At 37.7% G+C, this 13913-nt stretch overlaps 2 protein-coding genes and 1 non-coding gene across 5 annotated transcripts; 1 reads left to right on the top strand and 2 right to left on the bottom strand.

Annotated features, from left to right (window-relative positions):
- Positions 1-2855: 2855 nt before the first annotated feature.
- Positions 2856-2929, bottom strand: TRNAI-AAU. The gene has a single exon. It is a non-coding gene; the product is annotated as a tRNA-Ile (tRNA).
- A 951-nt stretch (positions 2930-3880) lies between these two features.
- LOC121743711 (DEAD-box ATP-dependent RNA helicase 20-like) lies at positions 3881-12026 on the top strand. Of its 3 annotated transcripts, none has more exons than XM_042137054.1 (15): positions 3881-4216; positions 5046-5138; positions 5235-5399; positions 5507-5602; positions 6179-6253; positions 6374-6535; positions 7401-7481; positions 7667-7765; positions 8843-8938; positions 10106-10237; positions 10761-10835; positions 11128-11217; positions 11307-11381; positions 11470-11667; positions 11754-12026. In XM_042137054.1, exons 1-14 carry the CDS (start codon positions 3938-3940, stop codon positions 11644-11646), a joined length of 1695 nt encoding a protein of 564 aa, XP_041992988.1. In that variant the 5' UTR covers positions 3881-3937; the 3' UTR covers positions 11647-11667; positions 11754-12026. The 3 variants fall into 3 exon arrangements, with proteins under 3 accessions (XP_041992988.1, XP_041992985.1, XP_041992984.1); XM_042137051.1 differs by having other exon boundaries at positions 11470-11683; XM_042137050.1 differs by having other exon boundaries at positions 11470-12026.
- LOC121743712 (protein NETWORKED 4A-like) lies at positions 12006-13520 on the bottom strand. Its single transcript, XM_042137055.1, has one exon. It carries the CDS (start codon positions 13437-13439, stop codon positions 12303-12305), a length of 1137 nt encoding a protein of 378 aa, XP_041992989.1. The 5' UTR covers positions 13440-13520; the 3' UTR covers positions 12006-12302.
- Between the last annotated feature and the right edge of the window lie 393 nt (positions 13521-13913).

The raw sequence follows: 13913 nt of genomic DNA, 5'->3' as shown, positions 1-13913 counted from the left end.
CATAATTTGCATTATACAGTCAATAATATGCATTACTCGCTACAATTTGGTGCATTATTCGAATTGTTTTACAATTTGTAATTAATGTGTACGTACTATACCCTAGCCCCTAATCTTATTAAACCCTCGGGGGAAACAAGAACCGTGTGCCAAACAACGAAACACGGTAAATCTTATTCGTATGCATTGCAGTTCACATAATTTGCATTATACAGTCAATAATATGCATTATTCGCTACAATTTGGTGCATTATTCGAATTGTTTTACAATTTGTAATTAATGTGTACGTACTATACCCTAGCCCCTAATCTTATTAAACCCTTGGGGGAAACAAGAACCGTGTGCCAAACAACGAAACACGGTAAATCTTATTCGTATGCATTGCAGTTCACATAATTTGCATTATACAGTTAATAATATGCATTACTCGCTACAATTTGGTGCATTATTCGAATTGTTTTACAATTTGTAATTAATGTGTACGTACTATACCCTAGCCCCTAATCTTATTAAACCCTTGGGGGAAACAAGAACCGTGTGCCAAACAACGAAACACGGTAAATTTTATTCGTATGCATTGCAGTTCAGATTTTGATCATTATATAGTACTAACCGATATTTAAGCCCTAGAGGGACAAGGCATATTATGTATACGTATACATTGCAAATAACATATTATGCATTATACTGTCAATTTAATCCATTACGCATTTTCATTTGGTGCATTATTTGTACCAACTATAAATAGTATACTATGTAAATTGGAAGCTTACGTGATTTATTTATAGGTCAAATACAAGCTATTCTTAAACATTGTAATTATGTGTACGTACTATACCCTAGCCTCTAGACTTAATAAACCCTTAGGGGTCAAAACAAACGTGTGCCAAACATCAATACTACGACCCAATACTTATACCCTATGCATTGCCGCTCACGTATTATGCATTATATAGTAAAAAAATCCATTATACTTCATCATTTTGTGCATTACACGTATCGTTTTAAATTACTGCCCTAGACAAGCCGAGAGCTAAACCCTGAAGGAATGTTTCATAATCGCGGTCGGTCATTATTTACACTACACTTCCTCGTACTCCCTTTCAAGGGCAGCAAGATCCTCACGTGCTTCTGAGAATTCACCTTCCTCCATACCTTCACCTACATACCAGTGCACAAATGCTCGCTTGGAATACATAAGATCGAATCTGTGGTTGATTTGGGAGAAAACTTCAGCTACAGCTGTGTTGTTGCTGAGCATGCACACTGCGCGCTTCAGCTGTGCAAGATCACCCCCTGGCACCACTGTCGGTGCCTGGTAATTGATGCCGCATTTGAAACCAGTTGGGCACCTGCAAACATCGAGTGTTGTTTTTTGACCCATTTTAGCAAAAATCACCCATCACCCTAAGTGCAACACAAATCATAATCATTTGGAAATTTAATCTATGAAATTACCAGTCAACAAATTGAATTGTCCTCTTTGTTTTGAACGATTCTAACAACGCCGGCGTAACAAGATAGAAAAACCTAGGATCGAGCAGCCGCGAGAGACGAAAATTGCAACAACCCAAATACTATGTTTCGAATTGCAAAGATGGAAAACTGCAAAAAAAGCGTCTGGAACGCGTGAACAAGATGAAAAAAACGGAAGATCTTCATGGGAGGATTTCATGGAAACTTCCATAACCACCAAGATATTATTTCCCTATGGATTTCAGCGACAGCGACACGTCGATGCGTTTGTGGATTTCAGCGACAGCGACACGTCACCGCCGATTTTGCTCTTCTTCATGTTTCCGCCGGCGAAGAGCGAGTTCAGGAATTCGGCGAGTTTGCCGCCGGAGGAAATCGACTGCTTCACCTTCTTCAAATTTGCTCTTCTTGAAACCTTGCTGCAAATTTGCGAATTAAAAAAAACCTAAAAGCCTAAGTAAAATCCCTTCCTTCTTCAACGTGAGATGTGAATAAAGAACGTGAATATCTTCAAGGAGAGAATCATGGAATTTCCGTAACTGCAACATAATAATATACCAAATCTGCCCTTTTTAGATATTTAATTGATTAAAATTTAATGTGATCTGCGAATTTTTTCATCCATCGGATTGATGTAATTGACGGTATAGATTAAGAAGGAAAAAGGAGGAAATATAGAAAAAGGAAATGAATACATCCCTACAAAGGATATTTTCATTTGTTTATATTTGAATTGTATTCCTTTCATTGTTGTTTATTGTCGAAAACCAACACATTGTTTACTTTTATTTCATTCTTAGTTTTGTTTTATTTTATTTTCATATCGTTACATTTTCTTTAATCTATTACTTCTTCTATGTCAAGGTAATTGAGTGAGATAAATTGAAGTATAAAAGTCCGCATGAGACAACGGGAATATATTTATCTTAAATTTTTTGCTAAAATAATTTATCTACTATAGAAATATGAAGAGTATACCTTATAATACACTTATTAAAGTCGATATTTACTAAAGACCGCTATTCGCGCATCGCGCGTGGGTTTAACTAGTAATATAAATACGAAAGTTCGCGGTTGAGAATATGCGTGAAACTCTGGTTTGTTTCAATTAATTGGGTAATCGCTCACTTTCTACCCTTGTAGGAAAAATAAATACTTGATCATAGAATGGTTTATTGCTTGATAGTATAAGATTTTGATTTGCTTGTTTAATTTTTTAATTAATTTGGTACTCTTGTTGAATCTTTAAACCGTCTTGATTAGTGTGTTTAAGTTTGTTCTACACCATTTATGTGAGTGAATATGTGATACTACTCTGATATGAAATTAAAGGTAAATAAATAAATAAATCAAAGGTATAAAAATAATAAAGAAAAATTGGCCCATGCAGGTTTCGAACCTGCGACCTTCGCGTTATTAGCACGACGCTCTAACCAACTGAGCTAATAGGCCAATTATGCTAGTTATTTTTAATGGATTTAACTGTTTAGTTACAACTTAATTCTGTTTAGTTATCTAAGATGGTACTGTAGTTGGTCCTCAATTTTTTTTGCAATACTTATAAATCAAGCGTGAAATTTCCAATAGTTGGATAGGGATGACAAATCAAATGATAGTATATTTTAACAATATTATAAGTTAGTCGTGTTCTCAGGTTTAACTTATGGTGATTTTATTGACAACTGCAGCATTAAATTTAAATATTGCGTGAGAAATGCTCATTTTAATTATTAAAGTATATTTCGACAATTAAACATATTTAGATGCAATATTTTGTTCAATACTCAATAAATTTAACGTGGTCGAAATATTAATGAAGCCTCGTGTCATTAAAGAGTAGCAAGTTAGTAGCTTGAGTTAGGCTTAATCTCGATAATGGTTATTATTATGCTCGATTACTCTTGATAATCAGCTCGACTTCAACCAATTATTATTTATTACCCCTTTTATTCTCCACGTAAATCATACATCTCATGTCCATTCTAAACTCACAAATCTAGAGATAACTTAGAAGTCCCACAAACAAAAGATGGACCTCCATTCCAATTTGATATCTTTCTTATCTAACATACAATCCATACAAATATGATTATACTTTATTTTTTTATTGTAAAATCAACAAATATTTAAAGACCGTGTCACGAAAATTCGAATCCAGGACCATTGGTCTCAGACATTAGCCACTCTGCTATAAAACACTCACACAATCATACTCCTTTTTAAATTTATATTACTACTACTATACTGGTTAGATGTAGTTTCAATCAAAACAAACTTAAATTTGAAAATATAGTCATATTAAATAGAGAAACGTCGTTTGAAACCTAGCCCAACGGTAAACAGCCCATAAACATCTAAAGCCCAACTCCAAAACCCCACCCATTTTGAGCTCTCTCTCTCTCTCTCTCTCTCTCTCTCATTGCTCTCAGTGCACGTACTCATCCATCCTATCCTGCAGCGATGTCGTATGTTCCTCCTCACCTGAGAAACTCTTCCGCTAACCCCGTCTCAGCCGCCAAAACCCTAGTAAACGGCAACTCCGATCATTTTCTCTCCAAGCAGCTCAACGGCTCTTACTCTCAATTTGCTTCCGCTAAAAGCAACAATAACAATGGCAACTCTATTAATTTGTGGAATGCCGGTTCTCGGAGCTCCGGAAATTACGCCTCATCGGTGCCGGAGCCGGTTTCTCCGCAATGGCAGCCGTCCGACCGTGTTATGCAGCTGAATGCGGAACAGGTTTGATAACCGACTCTACTTTTCTGTTTGTTTATTTTATATAGAATCATTTTGTCTTGTTGTTGTAATTTGAGCTAAGAAGTTTGACTGGTTTATGTATGAATCACACTCGATGTTTTCCCCCTTTTCCATCTTATTATGCTTTGATCATTTGATGACTCATACTGGCAAACTAGGACTCACAGCGAATGCTTCATGTGTCCGTTTTGATTTTCTGAGTTGTTGAGATTATATGCACATACACCTTAAATCATGTGATTCATCGACGATACAGCTAATAAGTATGAAAATTGATGCTCTAGAAGTACTTAACCAGGTGCCTGTAAAAAACTGTAGGATCTAAAATTGAAACTAAAACGTACATGATGGTGGAAGCTTTGCTCCAAAAATATACTCCGTATTTGCCTACATGCCTTACATCAAATCAGAAAACAAAATTATCAGGAGTCTGCTTTTGCTCACTCGATATTCAAGGAATTGCTGTCACACTTGATGTTCATTGTGAGCTCTGTCATTGCATTCATCGATTTAGCATTTTTATTCTTTTTTAGAGTTCTCTTGCTGCCAACTTATTTATTTTATTTTTAAATTGGAAAAAGATAAATTGTATTGCATGGAAAGGGAGTACAGTATTGTTTAGGCTCAGTGGCTTTGAATTTCCTTGTTGCTTTCATATGCTAAACCTTGGTCCAAATGGAACAGTGTGGAGCTCATTAAATAATGGTTTTTCTCTTTTGTAAGCAATAGTTGCACATCAGGATTAGCTAATTATTCTGTGAGATTTATGACTTTAGATCTTTTAGTTGGTGCCATGTGTTTGTATGTTCAGGTCAAGGAGGTTTGCATGAGGCTTAACGTTGATGCTACAGTTCCACCAGATTCACAACCTGCACCAGCTCCTATTGAGTCATTTACTGACATGGTAATGATTTGTGGGTTTAGTGAATGGTTTACTTTGCTGTCCCACACTCCCTCTGTTGTACAAATTGCGGAAGTTACTCACTTCCACTCTCTGCAGAATTTGCATGCTAGCATCATGAAAGACATAGCATTTCATGGATATACCACCCCAACGTCAATTCAAGCTCAGGCTATGCCAGTGGCTCTAAGTGGAAGGGATCTTTTGGGTTGTGCAGAAACTGGTAGTGGTAAAACAGCTGCATTCACCATACCTATGATACAGGTTTAAATATTTCACAATGTTCATCTCTTGATTAAATTCTTTTTGCAGCTTATAATTGTTTTCTTGCAATACCATGTCCTAATCTAGATTAATTACTATTCTTTCAGCATTGCCTGGCCCAGCCTCCTATTCGGCGTGGAGATGGACCATTGGCATTAGTATTAGCCCCAACCAGAGAGCTGGCTCAACAAATAGAGAAAGAAGTGAGGATTAATATTTTGTTTTTAAGTAGTAGTATCAGATATATGCAATTTAATTTTTATGGTTTCTTACAAGATGTGTCAACTGTAAAGTAATCTTGTATTTGTAATGCTATTTATGATTTATTTCGCTTGAAATTTCCTCTTTGTCACGGTTCATGATATTATCCTTATTGCAGATTATGGGAGATGATTAAAATGTGAAAAGTAAGGCTTATTTTATTAATTTGATGTGCAATGACACTGGAATTTACTTACGAATTTTGGTTTCCCCTTTTGTTCTTGAAGTTAGGTAGATTGAAAAATAAAGCTGTTAAAAATTAAGCAAAATCCTTTGCCTTTCTGTGATGAGTGTCAAATGTTTTTTTTCCTGTTTCTCCTTGTAATTTGTTTCTTATCTATTTTTGCAGTATTAGCCGTATTTACTTTTGCATAGATCTAGATGGGAATTTTTCTTGCTCTAGCACAGAGCTGATCTTAAGTTTTGTGAAGTTGGACATCATTTATGAATTGTTCAGTGCAAGTTTTATGTCGCTTTGCACTAGATACTAAGTTGATCACTGCACATTGTCTTACAAGGTGAAAGCCTTCAGCCGATCTTTGGACTCATTCAAAACTGCAATTGTTGTGGGTGGAACAAACATTTCTGAGCAGGTATTTAATTTTGAAATGTGTTAGTTATGTTGGATAACTTTTTCTTTGTTTTGTTATTGACGAATCTAATCTGTTTTGTTGGTAATTTTGATTTCCTTCTGCTAATGAATGCCACCACAGAGGTCTGAGCTGCGGGCAGGGGTTAGTATAGTAGTTGCCACTCCTGGAAGATTTATTGACCATCTTCAACAGGGAAATACTTCTTTATTGAGGATATCATTTGTCATTCTGGACGAAGCTGATAGGATGCTTGACATGGGATTTGAGCCTCAGATAAGAGAGGTATGATGTCTAAATATTCATACTTTCACCCTCACACCTCCCCATGTTTCTTGAGTTTTTTAGTTTGCTTGGCTCTTTCACCGTCCATGTTATTATGTTCATAGCTAATAGCTCTTACAATTTCAAATTGATATTAAATGAGTGTTTTGGACTTCCATAGTTTGGTATTGTGAATTTGTAACGTCATCAGTAGTTGTTATTACTGGATTTTAACTGATGTATAATTGGTTTCGTGGTGTATATTGAAGCTTTAACAAAGCCTGTAATCAGTATCAAACATCTTTAAAGCTGACAGCTAAAACATAGTTTTTTGCTCAAACTCTTGCACATAATCATCATGAGCTCTACCAATTACCAGGAGCAGTTGGAAAAGAAAAGACTTGATCATTTAGTTTCCAAAAGGTTGGGTCAAACATTTTGCTCCGATTTCTTTTGCTGGACCCTCACCTAATAAAGGCACTATAATTTTGGTGTCCACTGTGTAACCAGTAGCATTATCTCTCTCTCTCTCTCTCTCTCTATGTGGAAGCTATAATTGGGTTTATCAAATATTAGCATTTTAGTACAAGATTTAGAAAGTGAAAAAGAGGATATTAATTGAAAATATTTTCATTGGTTTTTAGTTATTTGAATTTATCACCTTGTCCATAGGTTTCGGTGAACTGAACCATGTTGATCAGTCTGTTGATAGTTGTTAATTTCCCTCTGCTTCCTTTGGTACTTTTTACTCCGGCTACCGCACTTCTTTTTTTAATCATGCAAAAGAAACATGTTTATTCTTTGTTGCAATTCCATAGTCCTGTAAAAACGTGCATATTGTGTTCTAAACTTGAACATTTCCTGCTTTTTGATTATGTTGTTTAAGGTGATGCAAAGTATTCCCAAGAAACATCAAACTTTGCTCTTCAGTGCTACAATGCCAGTTGAGATTGAAGAGTTAGCACAGGTTAGATTTCACTTGGATGATGATAAGTACTCCATGATATTTGAGACTTTGCTTTTGTATATTCTCTTAACTTCATAAATCCTTCAGCACTGAATCAGGGGGGAAAATAAATATAAGCAAAATGTTGTAAAGTTTTGGTCAAAACATGTAAACTCAACAGCCTTTTTATTGTGTGCAAATATTAGGAATACTTAACAGATCCAGTACGGATAAAAGTTGGAAAAGTCAGCAGCCCAACAGCAAATGTATCCCAAGTTTTGGAGAAGGTACCAGAAAATGAGAAGGTATATCTCTGTTTGCACTCAATTGATGAAGAATTTATTTTGCTGCTAAGCAGAATTTCACGTTTTTACTGTTGTACGCAGTCATATATCTTAGTAGAACCTTCTATCCTACTTTCTAAATGATACTCTAATTATTTGCTTCAGCCTAGTTCTTATGAATTTGTTCATTTGGTGAGCAATCAGTGGAGTGGAAATGTGAAAATCGAGCAAAAATATGTCTAAACCGGTGGAACAACATTTGCTTATCATAATCAAAATAACAATAAAAGTCAACTGCATAAACCGTTAACTTTTGACAGAAGACTACCATTGGTCACCTTAAGAATGACCATATGTTGGACAGGGATAGGTTCCCTCAATTTATTTATTTTCAATATATTGTTCCAGTGATGATTCATTGGTAATGTTGTTCCCATGTAAGATATACGAACACCTGCACCCACTGCTCTTTTAGGTCTCCAAATAAAAACATAACCTCCCTTATACTCTGAAATGTGCTCTCTTGATAAGATGTAGAACCTTAAGCATTTTGTTTGGGCAGGGAGAGGTATCCACAAAAGTCTGGGTCGGGCTCATTTTTTTGTGCTGATAAAATATACCCCCCCTGTCCCATAAAAACATGCCTAGTATCCTTTTTCGCCCGTTCCATAAAAACATGCCTTTTTCTCTACTTCCCTTTTTTTGCACACTAGGCCACCACAAATTGTTTCAATATTACCCTTACTATCACAACTTATATACAATCACTTTGTATAACAATACCTTAAAGTTAGATTCTTTCCCCACTCAAAATACAAACAGCACTAAAGTAGGACCCTTTCTCTTTTAACAAAACAAACAACACTAGATTTCTTTAGGCACGTCTTTTATGGGACAGAGGGAGTATTATATATATGTGTATCATGCTTACAATGAAATCAAGTATTTTAGTAAGTATGGCATATGGCTGGAGTTCTGTGTTAGTTCATTTTTTTGAAGATGTGAAATATCAGGTTTAATAGTGGGTAAATGAAACTTGGTATTTATTGCCAAATATTTGTGTGATTCAACACATTAATAGCTGTTTATGGTATGAAGATTGACAGGCTGCTAGATATGCTTGTTGAGGCAGCTGCCCAATCTCAAAAGTGTAGCCACTCATTCCCCTTGACCATCGTTTTTGTGGAACGGAAGGTACGACAATCAATGCCGAGATGCAATTGATATTACACTTCCTGACCACCATTCCTTGTGCGGTGACTTTTATAATCTCATAATCTCCATTTAGAGTTATTGTACCTCTAGTTTAAATTCTGATGTGATCCCAAGTCACATCTATGCTCACTGCTATATTACTTACATTTCCTTTGAAGTGCGGCCGTTGGTTATATTAATGACCTATTCATCCTTTTATGCTTCTAATATTTGGTACTTGTGGACTTCTATGCTGACAATTTAGACATTGATGGATTGAAGAACTTAACCAAAATTTCATTTCCAAAGATATTAATTCTCTACTTGCAAATGATTAACATATATTGGACCATGACTGTGAATTTTGCTTCTAGTTGTATATGAAAAAGGGAAATGCTATAAATTGTGCATTTATCTTTTTCTGCTTGTAACAGAAGAATTCGCATCAATTTTTTGTCTGGTCTGTGTGTACATCTGATTGTTTAGTTACAAAAAACACATTTTAAAACAAATTTCATATGGGCAATAAGAAAGTTTTTAGAAGTCATCTTGATCTTAACTAGCCACTAGATCTGCTTGTTAATCTGCGTGATTAACTATTACATGATTACATCTGAAAGCATTGAACAACATCACGGCTTGTCACACAGATATCTTGGCAAACTCCCCTTTTTACATTCAAAATTGAACTCTGGCGCATGCTCTTCTAGAAGTTGACATTGAAATTTAAAATATCTGACTGAGCAACTGCTGCACTTCTTCAATTTCTGCAAAAGGTCAACCTGTTAGAATGCCATGATCCTTTTTACTGATGGCTCTGATGCTTGTTAAACTAAACTAGAGAATATTATAATTTAGTGGTATCCTCTCTGTAACCGTCACAAAATACTGTAATTAGTAAGTATTGAGTCTCATACAACAGTGAGGTTAGATTGTCCCCAATCATTTTAACGACTTAATGATTTAAAATTTCAGTTCTTGCTGGCTAGTTGTCTGAGCAGTTGCAATAATTGGATATTTCTCCTTAGTGCTATTCATTTGTATAATGCAGTCATCTTAGCATAGCATTGTAGATAAACTTTCATTTTAATTAACTCCTCCCCCCCCCCCCCGATATTTTCTCTCTGCTGTATGCTCAAAATGTTGCATATGGATATGTTCTTTCAGAGCAGATGTGATGAAGTTGCTGACGCATTGATTCAACAAGGTCTGCAAGCAGCTTCTCTTCATGGTGGTCGTAGTCAAAGTGAGAGGGAGGCTGCTCTCCATGATTTTAGACATGGTCCTACTAGGATACTGGTAATTTGTAGGAACTGCCCTCTATTTGTTGACTATTTAAATTAATTTGGTCTTGTCTTGATTAGTTATGCATCTTGTTATGCTCCCTGAATTGCTTCACTTCCCTTTGGTTGGTTACATGGAAACAACTTGAGCAAAACCATTGTCTCTCTTGTAATTTTTCTTTCACTTACTCATCTCAACTTGTTGAACAAGGTGAACTGGATCATCTCAATGAAGTATTGTCATATATTATGAAATTTAGATGCAGCTTTCACTCTTCAATGAATTAGTATATTTTTCATCTAGCAGTGTCTGAGGCTTGATCCTAATTGGTATATAGATTAAATGTTCTGGAGCAATAGTTGTTTCTTTAATTCAGATGTGATAATCACTGTTGTCAAATAGCTAAATATGGCAGTGCCATGGCGCTATGCGTGGCGTTCGGTGGTGGAAATGCCAGAACATACTTGATTTGGCGTCATCTTTCCATTGTCTTGGACTTTTAAAAATCCTTCTGCTACCTTTTTGTTATCATTTGCAGGTTGCTACAGATGTTGCATCGCGGGGATTGGACGTTACTGGGGTTGCTCATGTCATCAATTTGGATCTTCCAAAGGTAAATCTAGATGCTGCATGGAAGTCTCTTCCTGGTCTCCTGCCAATTTTTCTGGGGATTACTATCATAAGCATTATATGTAGATTACCAGTTCAGCCGTATATTAACATTATAGAGTAATTCATACTATCATATTATAGTATACATAGCTTGTCAAATGACATCTAACTACAATTGTCTACGTTGAAATATGGACCTATTAACCAGCTTGTTTCTGTCTAGCTTGATTGATCAAACTTAAAATCTGGGATCCAAATTTTGACTAATTTATTTTTGGGGATATGAAACTTAGACCATGGAAGATTATGTACACCGGATTGGAAGAACTGGTCGTGCAGGATCAACGGGCCAAGCTACATCGTTTTATACTGATCGTGACATGGTAAAGCGACTGTCTTCTGTCTTTTGCATCTCAAATGCTGAATTATAATTATTTCTTTTTAGTGTTTCTTACGTGAGCATTGGTTACAGTTTCTTGTAGCTCAAATAAAGAAAGCAATCCAAGATGTCGAGTCTGGTAATTCCTTAACTTTCGCAACTGGAAAGGTAAGTATTTTCATTAAAGAGGCAGCTACCAAAATATTTAGAATGAGAATGAAAACCTTATACTAGTATATGTGCATGAATTTATCAGACTGCAAGAAGAAAGGAGAGAGAAGCTATAGCTGCTTCAAAGGATTCAAAGCTTACACTATCAAAGCTGTCATTGGTGGGTTCAACGGCAATAAATGTGGAGGACAAATACAGGCATATGATGGTCCCTGCAGTAGGCAGGAAAGAGGGCTCTGCAGATGACGCCTGGGATGACTGAGAAGATGGACCGGACCTGAAGGTCGCTAGAGCTTTAGGTCGAATTTTGATGCTTTCCTCGTCCTTGCTTCTGTTTACTAGTCATAATCTTATCTCATCGATTGACAGAAAGGAAAACTTCTCTTTGCTTCAAGACATCTTCGCGCTGTGATGTGGAACGTTGCGTACAAAAATGTGCTGAAATGAAGATAGTCTTGTACACTGAGGTGGTTTTTTTACCTCACCAATGTTTATGTAACTCACCTGTTTTGGATTGACTAACCTGCCACCATCTTCGATTTTGTAAATAAAGCCAGGAATTTTCTTGTTTTTATGGAACTGCATATCAATAAATGGTCATCCAGTTTTAAGTGAGGAAAATGATAAAACCAGGCTTGTGTATATACCATATGCCAATCAATCACACACTGATCTGTGTTGATTTCCTACACTACATGCATGGCAGGTATGCCATTTGTTACATAGGCTACACAATCTGAAAACTACACAGTCGGGTTTTATTTTTTCCAATAGTTTGGAATTGCAAAACACACCATGAAAAAGAGGACGATACACGAATTTCGACACGAACAACGTCAAAAAGACTCACCTAGACCAGAGACCTACTTATGAACAAGAAGACTACGGCCACAGACCAGAGAAAAAAATCACGCAAGCTTAAGATGTAGTCGCGTTCTGCCCCATGACGACGTCACGGAGGCGATGGTAGCCGTTGCGATAATGCTCAAGAGAGAAGCAGAGCTGCCTTATGGCTTCGCGCTTCTCCTCTGCACCAGCCACTATGATCTGCTGCTTCTTCTCCACCTCTCTCTCCAGCTCCTTAATCTTCAACCGGAGCTCCTCCGCCACCTTACGCGCACCTTCAGCTCCAGCCATCAGATCGACTTGCTCCACCTGCATCTGGTGCAGATGGCTGCTCATCTGGTCGATCCGATCATCTTTCTCGTTCATCTCCGTCTCCTCCTTCTCCTGCAGCTCCTCTATCTCCGCCTTCAACCACTCGATTTCCAAACCATACTTTTCCTCCATCTCCGCCTTCCCGGCCTCAAGCAATGCAACGTCGGCCTTGTACTTCGCGATGGTCTCATGCAGCTTCGCGGTCTCATCCTTCTCTTCATCGAGCTTCTCTCTCAGCTCGGAGAGCTCCTTCTGCATGACTTTGAGCTGATGCTGCAAATTCAGCAACGGATTTCCCTTGCTCGTGAGCTCCTGCCTCAGTCGCACCACCTCCTGCTCCGACGCCAGCAGCTTCTCGTGCGTGAGGCGGTGCTCCTCCCACAGCGTCAGAATCTTGCACTCCGACTCCAAAACTTCGCCATTGCCAGCGGCGCTCCTCTCTTTCGCCACCTCGTCCTCGTTGCTATGCATGCTCGAGTAGTAATTCACAGGGGAATCGTCAGATTCCGATCCAAACTCCAAAAGGGAGGACTGATCATCCCCTTCCTTCCCGTGATGGCCTAAAAAGAAGTCGAATCCAGGGGCGCGGTTCGTCCCAGGGGAGGGCATGGAGGAGGGGGGGTCGGATCCGAGATCCGTGATCCCGGAGCACTGAGACTGGAGGTCGGAAGGCATGGTCTTCCTGAGGTCGCCGGTGACATGGTCGTAGCGCTCGGCCAAGGAGCGGTACATCCGGTAGAGATCCTCGAGGAGGGCGATGAGCTCGGGGCGTCTCTGGTAGTAGAGCTCGACCTTTTTGGTGAAGGTGTCGGCGTCCTCATCGATGAGCTTGAGCATGCGCTTGACGTGGTGATCCATGTCCGGGACCAGCGATCTGCACGGCGTTCTCGACGACATTATGATTATTTCATCACCAGGTTGTGTAGATCGAGATTAGTGTTATGGAAATCAAATCTAAATTTTGCAACGGAGCTCCTTTCACATAACACTTTCCGGAGAATATGTCTGATTGATATTAGTGTTATTACCAAACTCTATTTTTCTTTTTAAGAAGAGAGGCTCTACGTGATTTCTGCTATTTAAGAAGCCACTATTTTAGGGGTCCCACTCCCACATTTCTATCTTCGTAATAAACATAATTATAAGCCAACTTTGAATAATGAATTAATGATCTAGTTTCCGCTATTATGATTAACATGCCCAATGCCCAATAGTTTGATGCATGGCGTTACTACAAAGTTGACAGAGATGCCTATATAATTAGGCTTTCGTCAAAGCAAACGAAGTTTCACCCAAATGATGATCTTTTAGTACTATAATATACTCCCTCCGTTCCATAATAGATGGCACACTTGGGTAATAGCATGAGAT

The sequence above is a fragment of the Salvia splendens genome, chromosome 8 (genome assembly GCF_004379255.2).
Source record: "Salvia splendens isolate huo1 chromosome 8, SspV2, whole genome shotgun sequence".
Taxonomy (NCBI): Eukaryota; Viridiplantae; Streptophyta; class Magnoliopsida; order Lamiales; family Lamiaceae; genus Salvia; species Salvia splendens.
The sequence above is the reverse complement of the archived record's forward strand: the minus strand, read 5'-3'. Positions and strand labels throughout refer to the sequence as shown.

Coding starts and splice junctions, on each gene's coding strand:
- LOC121743711 (XM_042137054.1), top strand. CDS start 3,938: ATGTCGTATGTTCCTCCTCACCTGAGAAACTCTTCCGCTAACCCCGTC. Junction 5,603..6,178: donor CTCAACAAATAGAGAAAGAA/GTGAGGATTAAT, acceptor TTGTCTTACAAG/GTGAAAGCCTTCAGCCGATC. Junction 6,536..7,400: donor TTGAGCCTCAGATAAGAGAG/GTATGATGTCTA, acceptor ATGTTGTTTAAG/GTGATGCAAAGTATTCCCAA.
- LOC121743712 (XM_042137055.1), bottom strand. CDS start 13,439: ATGTCGTCGAGAACGCCGTGCAGATCGCTGGTCCCGGACATGGATCAC.